This window comes from Schistocerca serialis, chromosome 7 (genome assembly GCF_023864345.2).
Source record: "Schistocerca serialis cubense isolate TAMUIC-IGC-003099 chromosome 7, iqSchSeri2.2, whole genome shotgun sequence".
Taxonomy (NCBI): domain Eukaryota; kingdom Metazoa; phylum Arthropoda; class Insecta; order Orthoptera; family Acrididae; genus Schistocerca; species Schistocerca serialis.
This window is the reverse complement of record NC_064644.1, coordinates 83,729,322-83,748,692: the sequence shown is the minus strand read 5'-3', so window position 1 is coordinate 83,748,692 and position 19,371 is coordinate 83,729,322. Positions and strand designations below refer to the sequence as shown.

The 19,371-nt window shown below is 37.5% G+C and overlaps 2 protein-coding genes across 24 annotated transcripts in view; one reads left to right on the top strand and one right to left on the bottom strand.

The window, feature by feature from the left end:
- Positions 1 to 19,371, top strand: part of LOC126412821 (putative protein FAM10A4) — a 191,800-nt gene that overhangs the window by 34,223 nt on the left and 138,206 nt on the right. The window lies entirely within an intron of this gene.
- The window catches only part of LOC126412818 (uncharacterized abhydrolase domain-containing protein DDB_G0269086), a 78,394-nt gene continuing 75,197 nt past the window's right edge, over positions 16,175 to 19,371 (bottom strand). For all 22 annotated transcript variants that reach the window (XM_050082606.1, XM_050082610.1, XM_050082608.1 and 19 more), the window contains 2 exons: positions 19,014 to 19,277; positions 16,175 to 18,333 (listed from right to left, as the gene is read on the bottom strand). In XM_050082606.1, coding sequence (XP_049938563.1) covers positions 17,953 to 18,333; positions 19,014 to 19,277 — 645 coding nt within the window. In that variant the 3' untranslated portion in view covers positions 16,175 to 17,952. The remainder of the gene's footprint in view (positions 18,334 to 19,013; positions 19,278 to 19,371) is intronic.

Genomic DNA, 19,371 nt, shown 5'->3' with positions numbered 1-19,371 from the left:
AAAAGTGAGTCATTTTTTGTGACCTTTCAGGAGCATGTTCAAGCATGTACACATAGTAAGCACAGAATAAAGAGTACTTACAAATAAGACCGAAATATGTTTTTTGGCAAAGTAGTAGAGGAATTTAACTCATTTTGTAAGTAACATTACATACCTACTTTGTTTTTTGAAATAGTAGCAAAATTATTGAAATTAATTCATGTATTCCATTTTGCAACAAGATGAAGAATTTCGTACCAACTTCATTGGAGCTGATAAAAAATAATTTTTATTGAAACTGTGAGTAGCTCCAATGACCAGTAACAGTGAAATTTTTTTAAATCTGATGCCTTTCGCCACCTGTGTTCTTTAGGACAATTGCCTTTTATTCTCTCTCTCTCTCTCTCTCTCTCTCTCTCTCTCTCTCTCTCTGAGTGTGTGTGTGTGTGTGTGTGTGTGTGTGTGTGTGTGTGTGTGTGTGTGTGTGTTCTCATATAGTCATATAATGGTTAGTACATGAATCCGTATTATACCTTATTGAATGTAATTCTTCCACCTGACTGTTTGTGAAGAGAACAAGAACTCTTCTTTGTTCGTCAGTGTAGAACCATTACCACTGGATTTGGAGCAGATTTGTTTGTACAGTGGGAACTCAGTCTGCTAGAGTTATGAATAAATTACTTCTTCTCTTCTTCGGTAACACTACAACATTTGGTGAGCCTTGGCTTCTTCAATGATTTTCCTCCATGTTTCTTGTTTGTTTGCTGCTCTTTTCCGTCCCCAGACTCTCCCATACTAGTGAGACCCACTATTATTTCGTCAATCCATCTTCTTCTAGATCTCCCTTTTTGCCTAGCTGAATGGATCACTCATTTCATCATTTTCTTTGGAGTTCTATCCTCTGCCATTCTCTGCACCTATCCTATCCATCATATTCGCTGTGATTTCACAAATATTACTATGTCCCTACCTTGTATTAATACTTGTAATATAGCATGTAGCATATTCTCCAGCCTTCTTCCTCCCTTACTGGACCATAGATTTTGCATAGTATATTCCGCTCAGAGTGTCTTAGTGCATTTTTGTCATGTTCTGTCTATGTCCATACCTCTGACCCATATGTGATAACTGGGTGGACTAGGGATTTACATATTTGTAGCTTTGTATTTCTTCTGTCCACCTGCTCAGCTGGGTGGTAACATTACCTGCCTTCCATGCAAGTGGACCTGGGTTCGATTCCCGGCATGGTTGGACATTTTATCCGCTTGTAGACTGGGTGTCGTGTTGTCCTCATCATTTCATCCCCATCACCAGCGCGCAAGTAGCTCGATGTGGCATCGACTGAAATAAGCCTTGCACTTGGCGGCCGAACTTCCCCCAATGGGGCCTCCCAGCCAACGATGCCATACGCTCATTTCATTTTTTCTTGTAAGAAGACTGTTTCTGAAGAGTTGCATATTTGCAAATCAAGCTCTGTTTCCTGGTTGAATTCTTTCCCTTATAGCCTATCCAATCCTGTTAACATTTGTTATTAGGGTTTAGTTAAAAGAGGACACTCCTTTGAAGCATTTCCCTTAATGTTTATGTCTTTAGCGGTTCTACTGGCCTCAGATTGTGACATTACCATATGTTTTGTTTTGTTTTCATTTACTATAAGGCCAATTTAAACGTATAGAGTAATTATAAAGTAGTTCCTTAACAAAAAATTTGCGTGAGGAACTGTTGCTTTGCAAAGATAGAAAAATGTTACTGTAAGTAAAACGGTCATGTGATTTAATAATTCAGTTTAATGTTTGCAGTTTCATTACTTCTTTTTGCCTTGGCCATGGGGAGTTTTGATAATGTCACTGTATTTCAGTAATTAATATCCAGTTACAGACCTTTTCTTCACTTGACTGTGTGCCCCACCCAGCTCCCCTCAGGATGTGTCAGACACACACACGTGCGCGCGCACACACACACACACACACACACACACACACACACACACACACACACACCTCCTTTCTCCTCTTACCAACTCCACCCAACATCTATTGACTCCAGTTGAGTTGGGCTGCAGCACGTGATGTAGTTTGTCGGGATTATGTAGGTATTCATGTGTGCCTGTGTGTCTTCTATCAATTCAGAATAAGGATATTGCCCAGAAGCTCTTCTGTGTTTTCAGTTTTGTTTTTGTGACTGTCGACCATTCAATATCTCAGCTGAACGATTTGTGATTATTTTATGCATTACTTAAATTCCAACCTAGATTTTCCACCACTGTTTTGAGTTACCTGATTATTTATTTTTCAGTCATTCTTAGTAAGAAATTGTCTACTTAAAATAAAAATTAGAAAGATGATCACAGATTACATTTGTAAGGCTGTGAGGAGATGCTGTATTGATTTGAAAACAGGTTTTGCATTTAGAAATTGAGAGAGTGTACATTAAAAATAGCCAGTTTTCAAGGTGCACTTCTGCTTCTACTTCAAAAATGGTTGCTAGAGATGTGAGATGTGTATATAGTGATTTGTTTTTGTAATCCCTTGAACATCAAGACTGCAATGGACATTTTCTCAAAGAGAAGATTTAGTTTTCTGAAGACTATTGCCACTGATAAAGTCAAATTGTAACACATTGGCAAGACCTACTTTATGGATACTGCCTACAATATTGAGCATAGACTTAGAGCTGTACCCTGTCATAATCATCAATTTTTAAGCACGTCTCACTATCTTGTCATTGATATGAACGTTTTTATTGGGGATATGTAAAATAACAAACTATGAGCATCAAATTTTGTAGTGTCTCAGGTTTTTTTTGTACAGTGCTTGTGAGATACTATTTCAGTACCAATAATTTTTAATGATTGTGTGGTTTTTTTTTTTTTTTGTCATAAATAGATATTTGTAAAATTTGAATGAACAGCCAAAACCAATTGCTCTGTTTTGATGAAAAGGTTACTTCCTCTGAAACAAGGAGCGGTGTTGTCGCACCCACAACAGTACATTTAAAAGCTGAAAATAAAATGATGGATCCATGTGGAAAACAGTGATATTTTAATGTGAAATGTGACCTCAAGCTTTCCCAGCCTGTGATGATCCTGAACTGCTCTCAGCTATTCATGTGCCTGGGATTGTCAGGATAGTGCAGTATTTAGGCATAATTACTAGTTGCCGTTCTGAGGTGGTGCAGATGACTGACTATTTTTCCATGGGTACTGTCATTTATGACAGGAACCCTCCTGTAGTCAATCCTGGACCCTCGGTGGCTGGGCACGTTCCCTTTGGTGAGGTTGTATGGAAAGTACACTTGCAGAACACAAGCTGTGGCTATCATTGCTGTGCCATTCTCCTATTCAGGACACTGCTAGAGTGAAAGAGTGCAAATTTTTGATATTGTTTCAGCCCTCCAATGTGCATGAGATGAATAGATATTCAAATTGATTGGCATTATACTTTGAAGTGGGCCCCACCCTTTACTTAGTTGAAAACCGCTTATTTTGTTTACAAGGTCATAATGTTGGAAGATAACTATCGATTCCTATAGGACAACTTGAGGGCTGCATCCTAAAGGAAACATTGCAGATCCAGCCACAGGATGGACTTGTAAATGAAGACAAATATTCTCAGTGTAGTAATGAATCTGACACGACTTTGAGCTTGTTCAAAGCACCATCAGTTCAAAGATGTGTTCCTGCCACACCATTTGAATAAGTGAAACAATAGCATGCAGATATGTCTTCTCCACTACAGAGTGTCCTGAACACAACAGCGGCAACATGGCATCAGTGTTGCAGCTCGTGCCCCAGTGGCACACATCCAACTCACCTCACTAACGGCACCTTACCCAGCTGCGGTGGGGCCAGAATTGACATTAGGAGAGCACTGATATACACTGCTTGCCAGAAAGTGAAGCATCCAGAAGGGAAAGAGGAAACAAAATGAAATTCATGGATTGAGGGCATATGTGACATAATTCAGTGATTAGAACACTTGAATCAAATTTACAAAGAACTTGGCACTATGGCCCACTTATCAGTACAGTATTGCAATCCCTCTGGGCTGGATGCAAGTACTAATTGAGTTGGGATGGGTGTTATAAACCCACTGAATCCTTTTCTGTGGCAAGCTGACCCACAACTGCTGCAACTGGTGCTTGATATCTTTAATACTGGCACTGTGATAGAATTGATGTCCAAGATGGTCCCGGACATGTTCTATAAGTGACAGATCTGGTGTTCTTGCTGGCCAAGGGAGCAACTTGACATCACACAGACAGTTCATAGAGACAAGTGCCGTGAGTAGATGAACGTTGCCTTGTTGAAAAATGACACCATGATACGTCACATGAGAGGGAACATGTGACATTGCAGGATGTCTGTGACATACTCTCGTGCTGTCACAGTTCTCTCAATCACTTCCAGCGGTGATCTAAGTCATACGCAATGGCTTCCCACACAATAATGCCAGGAGGAGCACCACTGTGCCTATCCAAAACATTGGAAGAATGGGACCTTTCCTAGCCATTAGTTTTGTGGTGTTAACAACATTGTATGCATCGGATGGCAATTCCCTAGTACAGCTGCCGGTAATTTTTGAGCAGAGGTGTGGGATGATACAGAATGTGGCAGGAAATCCATTACTTGTTCTTGGATGCCGGTCACAGATGTGAAATGTTTACAATGTACTTGGTGTACAATGCAGTGATACTCTCTTGTGGTGGTTAGATGAAGTTGACCGAAACCTCGACGACAAGTACGTCTGCCATCACATTTCAGTGCAGTTCAATATCAGGCCACCATTGTATCCCAATGCCCCACAAATCTGGATATTGCTTGATTCCACCAGCTGGCCATATGGAGACCCACAATAGGCCTCTTTCAAATTCTGCCAGGTGCTGATAGTGCTGCCTCTCACAAGTATGCAGTATCTCTGTGTCCTTTTACTGAATGTCTGACACTGTTCCTGGCCTTACCTGTCTTGGTAGCAACACAAAATGCAAACAGCACTAATGAATTCTCATGGCTGATCAGCCTGTCACAGAGAACTGCACCTCTAATCCGATGGTGTGTACAAGTATGAATATACATTGACATGCGACTGTGTCTTCTGACTGCTTCCCTTTTTTCATCAGGTGGTGTGTAAGATGGCACCCACAAGATAATGTTCAAGCACTTACACGACCCATGGATGCAGAGTCAGCTTGCCAAAATGTGGCACTGTCTGAACAATGTCACCTGGCTGTATACCTGATAGCATTTCAAGTATAAAATGTTTTCGAGGAAATTGTTGCATTAAAATTTAATAACATGCTGAGCTTTCAACAGTATCCATCATTTTCTTCATCAGGAAAACAATTGACAGAATTCCAAAAGTGTAAATTTTTTAGTTGTGCCCCCTTGTGACCAGGGATTACATAGGGATCAGTGATGAAATGTCCTCAGCATCATTATTCCAATCTCGGACATGTAATACAGGACATCCTTGTCTGTAGTCTCTTAGTACCATGTAGCTGTTTCCGCACACACTGTGTAATCTCGGTGGCTTTCTTGGTGAATGTGTTCCATTAATTTCTAGCATGGTCCTGATCATTTAACAATACATTTTGTTACAGTTATTAGAATCATTTACTTCTGTGGAATTCCATCGCCTCTATGACAGTCACTTGTTTTCATGATGAAGGCTATGACGAATGTTATCAAAAGCTAAGAATTTTATGCAAATGTAATATGACAAGTTCACCAAGAATATAAAACCACAAATCTATTGTGTATAATTTTGTTTATTATGTTGGACAATATTGAGTACACAGAACCTTGGATCCAATACACCTTTTGGAAAATTGATGTAGTTCAGGGTGTATAAGATTTCTTTAAATAAATTTCATTGATAGACGAGCTCATGGCTGCTGTTCTGGTAACCCAAATCTAGTAAAGAATGAAATCCTCTTCCTTCAGACTGTAAGATTGACTACAGAATGTATAGATTCACCTTCCTTAACTCTCTTGAATAACAGCTGCTTCTCTCAGAAATATCAAGTGATAATCCTTTACAGCTGTAAAACGTATAATGTATCTTTCTCCTTCCTGCCTTTCCTTGTTATATTTATTTTATTCATTCTGGATGCTGCACAGCTAGTTTTACATTTGCATATTGCATATGATTGATAGAAGAAGCTGTGTTTTTATTTTGTAGAAGTCTTCTGAATTATATCTTCTTCTAGGCATAACTTCTTAGCCACATCCACAAAAATTAAGATTTTTTAATAGGTTGTAGTATGAGTGTTAACTTGGGGTAAAGGTATAGTAATATTACTTGTAGTTGTAAATGTGCCTCTGTGCTATGCAGCATTGATACTGGAGAGGTGGAAATGATGATGTACTGTAGTGTTGTCTAGTTTGTAATTAATGTGCACTTGTTTTGTTAATGACAGCCTTTTATAATAGAGAGGGAGACTTGTATCTCAAGCTGACCTAAAAATTTTGTAACATGTTAGGTCAATATACATTTTGTAGAATTTGGGTTTGTAGCTCTGTTTAAATGTTGGGTAACATAATATTTAAGATATGCCTAATGTACTGATTACATAAATTCAGGAAATATTAAGAGACCTTTTGTAACAGTGGGGTTTGCCCTTCAACATACGTACAATACATTCTTGAAAATGTTGGTCCATTTATGCAGTGCCAGGCAATACAGGAGACTGGAAAACAAACAAATTCACATAGAATGTTTGGTTTTGATGACCTCAATGAAAATTTTTGTTGGTATTAGATGGTGGATGTCCGCTGAAGGAAAATGTTGATCACTGTCAAAAAGCTAGTGCTGATACCTATAGAGCAGGAAATTGTGTGTGTGTGTGTGTGTGTGTGTGTGTGTGTGTGTGTTGAATTTATAAAGAGGTATTCTGTCTAAATTTTTTTGCTATTATCTCTTTTTGCTTTCTTTATCAAGGGTCCATTAATAAACAAGTGTTAGTAACATGTAGAAAGAACATGTAGAAAGGACAGCATAATCTTGTGTTCATAGGAATTTTACACAGTACAGCTATAGACAGAACTCACATTACAATAATATATTTGGAAGTAATGATGTCAGAAACAAGTTTGCTAAAGTCTGACTGGATGGAAGAGCTAAAAGAATGCAATATCATGTTACATTTTATTGGAAAATTATAGTTGCACACATGTAAAGGTAGACGTGTGTTTACGTATGCTGTATGAAGGTCATTGCTCATATAACTCAAAATGTATAATTTTAGATATAATGTCTGTGTAAATTCAGTGAGTGATAATGAAATACTCGTCTTGACACAGCCCAAGTTCCGTGCTAGAAAACTTTCATCCTGTGGATGAAATTGTTGTGTGAGTAATATTGATGTGACAGTATTATGTAAAGAATAGATTGCTACTCACCATGTAGCGGAGATGTTGAGTTGCAAAGCTTACATGTTTAAGGTCTTTTTGTTGTGCCTGTCTGTGATTCAAAATTTGTGCTATACAGTGAGTAGCAGTCTATCCTATTATATAAAATTGTCATTATTCCATCCTGGATTTTCTGTTGTTTAATATTGATGTGATTTTTAAGTTGTGTCCTTAGATTGAAATTCAAATCAGGTTTCATTTCTTGAGTTTCATATTCTTAATTACTCCTGCAGTTTTGATGTACTAGTAGATTCCATTCTGGAATTTCCAGCATTATAACAACAGGAAACTTGCGCAAACAAAGAAGTGCAGGGACCCTCCCATTTGTAGTTGAAAATTATTTGGAACTTTGTTAGTTTTTCTTGTCACTATTTTTATTATTTAATTCATTAACATACTTTGTGCTAGACCTTGTAAAAGTGCCCATCTTGTTTGCCACAAGGTTATCTACAATACTGGTCAACATTTTTTCAGTGCTGCAAAGTGGGAAGCATGTTGAAATATTGTTGTACTAGTTTTTTCCTTGTGCACTGGATGTGGTGATCTATTGCTTAAACAAGGCTTTCCAGTTCACCTGTCTTGTAATCATCTGTCTTGTATATGGTTATTGTAGGTAAGGTTTGTAAATTGTGATATTGATACAGTAGTTGTCCTTGCCTTCCAACATTGTCTCTGCAAGTATCAGGTTGCTTGTTGTGTGTCGTCTTTAATGATCACTGGATATCTACAGTAAAACTTCATTTATACATTTTTCACTTATACGTTTTTCTCACTTATACTTCCTTTTTTTTTTTCTTTGTCCCAGCGAAATATCCACAGTGTGCACAAGTTATGACACAGTGTTTCAGAGTGGGTTGCCAGGAAGTGGATTGGTAAGGCTGATATTAGAGTATAATAAAATTTGATAGTGTAATAAGGAACTTTGTCAAAGTTAGGCATTGGTCAAATTTTTTTGGATCAAATCTAGCACCTCGCCTTAGATTTGATCAAAGGAAGTGTTCGTCTTACGTTTACTGCATGGAGAAATCAACCACTTGGAGTGCTAGCATCGCTGCAACTGTCTGACACACAATGTTTATCAATGTGACTCCCAAATTTACATGGTGTGTCGCATATAATGAAATTGATCGAAATATTCGAGGCAGATGAAGCACTGTGTGGCTTAAGACATCCCGAACACAAAAACGGAATAAAAAGTGAGAGCTATTAGCCATGAAGTATGACCAGGATATACACCTGAGAATATAAGGGAGAAAATTTACAACTTCTGTGGAAGTAAAAATTTGTCATGATTGCAGTATATATTAAATTTATTTGCCTTCACATATTCCTCCTTCAGTGCATTATAAATAGCTTCAAACGTTTCTGGTATTATTTTCATCAATGTGCACTGCAGCATTACAGCACTATACCAGTACTGTAAACTAGAGTAGCTAGAAATGTCAGTATTGTGGTAAGTCTGTCTTTTCCAAGGAAAGTGTTCTGCTTCATAATATAAGGAGCCACTTTCTTGAGCACATATTGAAATGTACTCTCGTCCATTCCCAAAGGGATTTTCTTGCAACTTTATGTCTTTGATTTGCAGCTCCCATAGCAAATTTTTTCTGTATATCTTTCGCACCTCACTATGAAGTCCACGGCTTCACCCAAGTATGTTTCCTTTTCTTCTGCTTGTCTTGTAAATGCAATGACAATGCAATTGCAGTGTATGCACCTGCAGACCAGGTATAATTTTACTTACGGCATCAGTGGCATAGTGTGTTGATGTTGGCAATGACTATTCATTGGTGAGAATCCATTTCACCACGAAGTAAATGATTAAATCTGTTCTTGCTCTGTGGTTGACAGATTCTTGTATGTACCCTTGCCCACTAAGTAAATAAGTTAGTTATACTCGTAAAATGAACATTTCATAACAAAACATTTGCATTATATGAAGATGGTGTTGCCAACATCTGCACACTGCACCGCTGATGCCGTAAGTAGAATTGAACTGCAGAGAATAGTATTAAGTCGTCATCGGCCATCATGAAGGAACTTTGACAAAATGTTTGATGACAGTGTGATATACCCTCTTTGCGCCACATCAAAGATCATTATCAAAGAAAATTTGATAGTATAATACTGGCCTAAGGTCCACCTGTTAACACAGCACCGCGGTTGTCAACTAGAAAATCACTTTGCTGTGAGCATCCGAATCTAACAAACACTTAATTTTTAATGTGACAGACTTGGGATTGTTTTATAGATTGGCAGATATGCAACAACAGTATAAACTACAATAATAGAGTCATTACAAAAACCAGATGCTATACAGAGACTGCACAGAACTGGAAAGTACAGTATAACATATGAAGCTTACCATTACGCCAGTGGTGATAGCCATAGGGAAGATTGGTTGTAGATGTAGCACTTATTTGTTTTCCTGAAATTACACGGCATCTGCTGAACTAGGTCACAACTGGACAAGATTTGATGTGCGTCACTCGGGAATCCCGAAACACATCACACCTCATACTGTAAAGGCTATAGTACCGTATTACTACATTTCTAATTATTTTGAGAACTGGTAACATAGGTGGAAGAAAAAAGAAAAGCATTACTATCGCTGAAAAGCTATGAATTTTAAGAGTTGTGAAGGAAAACAATAATCTTAAGTGAGTGGATATTGCCAAGGAATCAGGAATTTCTGCATCTACTTTAAATTCTATAGCAGGAAAGGCAAAAGAAATTGAAGATAGTGCACCAGTGTTCGGAATTTCTACTAGTAAGAGGACATGCATTCAGGGCGGGAAATATGAAGACGTGGAAGATCGTTTGTTGCAGTGGTTCAGGCAACGTAGAGCAGAAGGCATTCCTATTAGTGGCCCAATGCTTTGTGAAAAAGCAAATGAATTTGCAGTTCAACTCTGTGGAGAATTTCAGTGGTTCATCTGATTGGTTGCACAAATTTAAGGTAAGACATGGCATCAGCTGTCAGAATGCGTGTGGCGAAAGAAAAAGTGTCGATCCTGAGACAGTGCGAGATTGGAAGGAAACCCGTTGGAAAGAACTGAAATCCCAATATGCTCCTACAAACATTTTCAATGCAGATGAGGCAGGCTTGTTTTACAAGGACACTGGCATTCAAAGGCGAGAGCTGCAATGGAGGAAAACAAAGTAAACAATGTGTGACAGTGCTGTTATGTGCTATCAGTGATGGGATGAGGAGCTCCACCCACTTATATCAGGAAATTTGCTAAGCCCCGTTGTTTTTAGAACATTGTCACTTTTTCCACAAAATACACTAGTAACAAGAAATCATGGATTACAACAAAAGTTTTCGAAAGCCGGCTTTGAAGTGTTGATGAAAATAGGTGCAGGAGGCTGGAAGATTTTATTGTTCGTAGACAGGTGTGTAGCACATCCTCCCCTTACTTCCTATTTGAGAAATGTGACCATGGAATTCTTTCCAGCGAATTGCACGAGTGAGCTCCAGCCACTTGACCTTGAAGTTGCTCTATTGCAAAATGCTCATGCAGCATGATATCAGTTGTGTAAACATTGAAAAAAAGGAAGAAATGAAATTAAACATTTTACAGGTAAGATTTTTACTTGCCATTTATTTCATGTCGTGCTACTGGAGCCAAAGAACACTTCGAGAAATTATTAATGAATTTGTTTCTTTTGATAGGCAATGCACTACATTGCAGCTTCATGGCACAGAGTTTCAGACAATACCATTTGGAACTGTTTCTGAAAAGCTGGATTTGGAAATGAAGTCCATGATCATGGTGGAAATGATCATACTGACGGTATTTCACCTAATGATGGGAAATGGAATTGACTTGAAGAGCAGGCATCATTTGAGAATTATGTGAATGTCGATGAAAACCTTGTCACTACAGAACCTGTGACTATCGCTGAGATAGTTCAGTGTGCATCGCGGGACCTGGATGAGGAAGAAACTGATGATGGGGATGATACAGAAGAGCCTCAGCATTCCTCCGTGACGTTTAACGATGCAGTAAATGCGTTAGAAATAATTGACGCGCCACAATGTTTCTGATGAAATAATGACAGAGCTATCCCATTTTGAGGGCACAGTCTACACTATTGCTGCGTCAAAAAATACAAGCAAAAATTGTGGGCTTTTTTACGAAATGTTTTTTCTGTGTAGAGGTTTACATTTCTCTTTATGTCTTCGTTATGTATGGTACCTAGTAAGTCTATATAACAACGTTTTGTGGAATGTAACTTTTTATTTTGAAGAGTCCAGAGGAAAAACCTGATAAGTCCAAAATTCCAAAGTTTCTGGGTCTTTTTTTTCCATAATTTAATAGACCAGCCAGTATAATTTTAGCTGGTTTTACAGAACTGGTCAAAAACCTGATGAGTCAAGAGATATTCTGATATCTTGTAAGCATGTGCAGGCGAAAAACATTATAAGTCCATGCAAAACAGGGAATATCCTGACAAGTTCAGAGAATGAAACGATAAAATTTTATGACTTAATGATTCCCAGCCCGCGCAGGTCTGTTTTCACTAATGTTATCGTTGTTTTATCATTGTTGCCACAGTCGTTGTGTACAAGTTGACCATTGTTGTTAGCTTTGTGGAGTTTCTGAAGGAAGTTAGATCTAGCATTGTATTCTGTCAGTGAAAAATGAATAAAGAAGACAGTGACTCATCTACTTGCGAAGAAAACTGTAGAATGTCATCAAAGAAGCCGACAAAGAAAAGGAAGAAGTATGGCCGCATTAGAGATGCCTCCAAACGTTTTAAGATTTCCGTCACATGAAACAGGAGAACCATGTAAGTGCAAAAACAATTGTCTTAGTATTGTCAGTGATGAAAATATTATTAACAACATGAACCACTTTCAAAATCATGATGGAATAAACCTCTGTTCAAGTGGTTTAATCACGGTGGTCCCGTACAGCGCAGGCGTCTTAGAAGAGAAGAGCAGGAAGCAAAGTTTTGTGATGCATCATATAAATTCAGTGTTTGTATTACCATTAATGGAAGTATCCAAGAAGTACATGTGTGCAAGCAAGCATTTATGTCATTACATGGAATAAAGAAGGGCAAGGTAGATTATTTACTGAGGAAACTTAACTCTGGAGACCAACCTCTACAAGACGGCCGAGGGAAACGCAGATCCAGCCCACAGGCTTTGAATGATGAAACACGTGCAATAATAAGAGCACACATTAAATCATTTAAAGGCCCCATAGCCACTACAGTTTGACGAAGTCAGAAAAAATTTACCTACCAGAGTCTTTGAATATTAAAAAAAATGTTCCATATGCTCAAGGAGAAGTTTTAGGATCAGAACGTGCCGTATGAAACATACCACACTATATTCAATTCAGATTTCAATATAAGTTTTGGATATCCACGATCTGATACTTGTGGCTCCTGCGATGAGTATCTAGCCAAGGAGAAAAGTTTGGAGAAGGAACTGATTTTAACATCATCTGGTGAAAATAAAGTAAGGCTTCATTCCGAACTTTGATCCAGTGAAATAGTTCATGAATTGCATCTCAGAAAACAAAGTGTTCTATGACAGGAAAGAAAGGCAAAGATGGAATGTCAAAAAAATCCATCAAAGGTTCCAATTACGATGGACTATAGCAAAAACTTTCCTTGTCCAAATATAAAGACAAATGAAGTTTATTATAAGTGACAGCTTTCTGTATTTATATTCAATGTTCATGTTTTGGCAACAGGGGACAGCTATTTTTACATGTATCCAGAGAGCACAGGCTGAAAAGGAGCAGACGAAGTTTCATCATTCCTTCATCATTTTGTGCATAATTTTCTAAATCCAGAAGTCAGACATCTGGAGATCTTCTATGACTCCTGCGGAGGGCGAAACAAGAATGCCACTGTGTTCAGATTCCTTCACCATCTGCTCCATACAGAAAAACGATTGGACTATGTTATGATGACATTCCCCATAAGAGGTCATTCGTACCTCAAATGTGACAAAAATATTGGTATGATAGACCAAACTCAGGAATGTCAAATTCCAAAGGACTGGTGTTAGGTGTACACTCTTCGCCTTTTGTTATCATTGATGTTGAGGAGCAACGAGAGATAATCAAATCTGGATAATACAATGTACAAGAAGAAACTTCCTTTCCAATCCAGGCCAATAAGAGAATTGGAAGTCATACAACACCATGCAGCACTGGTTCGGTGTAGAGGAAGCTACAGTGAAGCATATGAGCAAGCTTCATTACTTCTTTGTGGAAAGAAAGGGCAAGATTCCAGCCTGATAGAAGGTGAGTTCAGCCTACCCTCTGCTAAATATGAAGGTACAGTAATTCTTTTACCACAATATGATTTGAAAGTTTTTTTTATTTATTGAAATAAGTATTTTTTTAGTATTAGGCATATAGCTATTTAAATTAAGGGATTCTGATTTTTTGCAGGTGATCTTAAAATATCTGCTGAGAAATACAGAGATTTACAAGACTTGAAAAGATTTTGCCGTACTGAAGTGCAACTGTATTTTGATTGTCTTTTGCATTAATCCACCATCGAAAAAGCGCAGGACCTTTTATAGAAGATTATTAAATGATTATATGAGATAATTTGTTGTAACACGAATTTAAAATCTTGTAGTTACCTGCAATATGTTATGGACTTGTCATATTTTTCCTCTGTATTACCTGCCTTTGTAATAAAAATGCATCATATTATTGTAAATCCTATTCAGATGTGTATAATTTCAGCAGTACTCTTTCTCTGAAAGATATATTAAGGTCTAAAACAAAAATGAAGAATATAACTTGAAAAACTAAAATTTTATGACTCTTGAAACTTTAAATTTACTCTCCTGAAAAAAATAAGAATTGTGACTTATCAGGTTTTTCCCCTGGACTCTTCTTTTGTGTTTACCAATTCATTTTATGGTATGGTGCTGTATTTCATATATACATTTTTCACACTTACAAGTTTTTTTTCCCTGTAGGTCCGTTCAAAAATGTATAAACGAAGTTTTACTGTATATGCGTGTCTTATAATGCCTACAACAGTGTTATTTTTAACATATTTGTATGACAAAACATGAAATGAAATCTTATGCTTGAAAATGGCACAAATTCTAAAATTGTGACAGTGAAATAGAAACAGTAATAGCTAAAAGTGATATGTCGTTTAAAATATTGTAATGAAGTGCATAGGCAAACTAACAACTAAGCTGTGATAGAATTCCCCAGTAGTAGCAGTGTGCCACAATATCTCATTGCTAGCAGATGCCTTAGGCAGTATTGGATGCGAATAGTATCTAGATTGCAAGATTCTGGAATGTACAGACAGTCCACATTATATGCCTTGAAACTCTTTGACTGTTTCTGTAAATATACCTCTGTATGCAAAGAAACGTCTTTGTAAATAAGCATTTATGATGTGTAACATTAATTTTATGACATATGGGATCAGAAGACAACCAAAGGGAAAAAATTGCTATCTCATGTATTAGAGGCTTTTGAATTGGCAGTAGAATGTTGGAGATGACTTGTGTGGTGATTATGATTTTTCATTGGAACTTTAATATTATTGCTATTACTTGTCTCTGATACAGAATTTACAGGTAAAAGAAAGTAAAGCTTTGTATTATTGTGCAGGATTTCAGCAAGGAAAAGACAGTATAGGAGAGATTTTCTTTGTGTGTGTGTGTGTGTGTGTGTGTGTGTGTGTGTGTGTGTGTGTGTGGAATGACTTCATTATTTCTGTTACACATACACTTCCTTTGCTCTTCAGGGAGCAGACAAAGATGATATTAAAAACTGTAAAATGTGTATGGAGGGAGAGTGATTAAGCCAGGAACCCTAGAATTGTATCTATTTAAATGACACACAAACTCTTTAAGAAAATATCATCTGCATTTTAGGTGTAAATTTTTTTTATTGTACCAGTGAATGATACTGTCAGCTGTTATTGATTTTTTGTGTGTGTCCGTATTTACAAGGCATCACGTTCTGATGCACATGTAGTATCAGACAAAAATGCTAGTAAAACTCACCCTTTCATGATGGCAGTCAGCATAAAAAAGCAGAAAGGAAGATACAACTCATGTTACACATTATCTACAAATCTGTAATGTTACAGTGTTACATGCTCGCAACGGCTGACTGGTTATCTGGCAATCTGTAGAAAGTCTTTCTATAACACGTAACATACAGTGTATTTTTTCTCAGCATCTCAGGTGCCTATTTCTGAGTGAGAGAAATCAGAAGAGTTAGGTGTGCTTGCACTTTGTGTCTCACCACTGCCAACCATAGTGATCAGACGGTGCTTGTGCAATAGCATTGTGTTAGCCAGTTTTGGGTGCTGCATGTTGTTAACACTGTGCTGTGTTCGATCTTTTTATGCTAGAGTGAGCAATGAGGCAGTTATGAAGCTGTTCCTTATATATAGTGTACTCTACCTGCAAGAAAGATTAGTACCCTCCGTGGGGTAGATGTTATGTACAAAACATAAATTATAGGTATAGTGGCTGTGTGAATGAATGAGGAAGTCATAGCTTCCTTCCTCCACACCATGCAGTTCTTTGCATAATATGTTATCCTGCTGCACATATCCGATACAGAGTGGCAGTCTCAGTGCCACAGGTTGTGTTGTATTGCAAGGATACCTCAGAATGTCATTATATGTTATGTCATTGGTTTCAATGTAATGTGAAGTTCCCACATTTTTCTGGTGGTATTGAACTAATACACTTCCTGTCAAAAGCAATTTGAAGATTTGTTTCGTAAGCTCGTTTCTGTTTGTTGGTAATTATGCTTAACACACTACTAACAAACAGTACATTGATTTTATTATGAATACTTAAGTAAAATTTTACAAACAAAAATACACTCACTCACACATACAGTTTGGAGAACAATCTCTGTTGGTAGTTCTAGGGAACTCACAGACATTCAAGGAAATGCGATTGCCACATAACTTGTTTAGTGGCTGTGCAGGAAATGTCTTGAAGCACTGCATATACACACATAAAATTTACACATTTAATCCTTGATTGTAAAATACACATCATATTGTTTCTTCTTTTCACTTGAATTGCTTGGACCTTGTGATGTGCCTTTTTATTATATCAATCAATGAAATTTGTAGAGGTTGCTGTTTTTCATTTTGAACACATTTGTACACAGCACCTTACTTATCTCACTCTGCAGCAAAATATGCTTCTGCAAGCCATAAATGTATGAACCAGAGTTAACAGTAAAAAAGATAAACTTACTGCTTTGTTCAAACTAAACTGTACCTGCATTTATACCCTGAGGATTGTATAAGGATACATGTGCCTAAATATCATCACACCACACACTGTATGTGATTTGAGTAGAGATTGTAGAAATATGACATACAAAAATCATATTATTGCTTGATTGTGGAACTTTTCTCCCTTTGCTTCTATAAAATAACGTGAAGTTAAATTTCTCATACAAGTCTTCATTTTCTTTCTTGCAATGCATATTTTTGCAGAAATGCAGCTCTGGATAAAGATGTGTGAAAGGTCTATGTAAAATGCCTAAGTTCACACAGTCATGACACTGCATAATCACACTTTAACTTCTCCACTTAGTGCTTAAATTGTTGGACAGTTACACAATGTTCTTTTGGTAGGACACTGTTTCACTTTAGGTAGCTACATTTGAACTTTTTATGTTCCTGTAGCTGAGTTAAAGCTGTTTGAAGTGGAATGTCTAGAGCTTCCTTCCACTTCACTGGTTGCAATCAAACTTATGCCACAGGGTGCACTTTCTGAGTCTCTGTAGTGTCAATTTTGGATTAGTGAATTTCTCATTCGTTTTAGGGAACTATGCATGTCGCAGGTGACAGTGGCAGTTTACATATTAGCGGCCTTTTTCACATTCTTGCACTAACTGAATTAAGCTCCAAACTAGAATTTCACTTGATCTGTCTTCTTTGAAAGCATATGCAATGACCAAAAATTCCAAACACTTTCTACTTGTCTGCTTTATAAAGAGGAGCAATTCAAGTTTGCTGTATTGTTTCCCTCCTGGATTTCAGTTGTTGATTTGCTGGAATTATCTGAAAACCTCAGAATTTTTTAAAATCTTAGTGTCACACATGCCTATAATTCTTATTAAATTTGTTTTGTTTATTTAACACATCTGCATTTATCGGTGACATTCTGTTCTGTGTTAAGGTGCAAAGTAGAAGTTATAGCACCCTGTCACTGAATTATGCTTCTTTGAAAAATATTCGGTGTTGTGTCTTCATTTTTTATGCTTATGTTCTAAAAGCTTGATTGAGACTATTTTAATTGTAGTCCCAGAAGTGATAGCCGCAGTCTCGCATTTGTGAATATCATTTTTTGTTGGTTAATTGTATTTTTTTAAAAAAAGTCTATGCTGCTCATAGTCAGAGTTAATATTGAGTACAGGCTCAGTGTATGATCACAGCCACTGTCATCTGTTGTTTCCCCACACAAATCACATATTGTTCGCATTGCCTGCTGGAAGTGGTTTCCAGCTCACTCTTACTCATTAAGAAGGTGGACCCTGGGCATTGTATACTTTCTGCTGCCACCATCTTGGAAAAGCTCAACTCTGGACCCGTGCATTCAGTTGTGTGAGTGCCTCTTCTACACCCTTGTGGTACTTCCCTACCAACTCAGGCAGGTCATATGCGATGGCAACATCTAATCGGTTTATAGGGCATCCCCGGAAGTATGTACACGTGGATGATAGAAGAGGAAAGTCGTAGAGAGGGTTCAGTCGAAAGAAGTCGCGGTAGACATCTGGGTCGGGAAGGTCGTATCGTGAAATATTAGTCAGAGTGCTGAGGCCTTCATAAATGTGGTAGTCTTGTGGCCTTTCAATGATGTCGTCACTAACCCTCTTGCGGTTACCGAAGAGCCCTTTGTGATTGTAATATGTTGTCAGGTAGCAATCAACCATTTTTGCGTGGTTCCGGACTCTCACCTGCATAAAAAAGAAGATACAACCTAGAAATTTTATTGAAATTAATTAAGTGATTAGAAATCTAATCATAGAATATCTACAGATTAACTGACATTGTACCATGGGATTATAGCTGTGGGCTGCATCTAACAGTTTTCTTATCTGTTGTAGGTAATTAATCATTAATGCCTACTCCTATAACAGCTGGTATAATCTTGCCTTTAAGTGTTTACATGCATTACTGTTAATTATTGAGAAATGAGGCTGTTTGGACTTGCAAAAGATTGTCAAGATTTCCCATTCAAGATGCTGTAATAAACACATCTTGTGCTGTTATCTTTTAGTAACACAAATATTGTTTTGCTAAAACCATTAAAAATTTGTAACAAATAAATATATTTGTATATAGAAGACGGTGATAAATCCGTAATGCCCTTTAAAATTCTTTCTACTTGTTATGCTCTATTTATCATCTGAAATTTTCCTACATATTTGGAGATCTGTACAAGTAATCGTGCTGTTGTACTGATGTAATTTGTCACTGGAAATCTTACATACGGCAGTGGAAGAGCAATTACTACATATCTCATTCACCATATTAGAATGTGGGGCATGGGCAGCCATGTAACTTTTAGAGAGTATGTTTGTATGTATGTTAATTAGAGTTCTTGTTTGAGTGATTTAAATTAATTTGTACTTACTGCAAAACGTCTGGCACTAGCAATCTTGTTCTCCACTCGTCTGTCGATAGCTTTCCTCATATCCTGAAGGAATGCGTGTTCTTGTGCTTGCAATAGTCGCACGGGTGCTCCCAGCTCATAAGGCAGTGACCATAATGAAGTTGAATACATAACAGGAGGCTCTGAGCTTGACATCAGTGGACTTATGTTCCAAATAAGTGTCCCCTGGACACGCATGAGTTCCTCAGGCTTCACTTGGTCTGCCTTGTTGAGCACAATTCGAGTCTGCAAAACCGTCTGTCTTAGCAATGACAGTTTATATGTGTGTATTGTATGTGTTTGGTACACATATGACTATGTATAAGGGGACCATTATGGT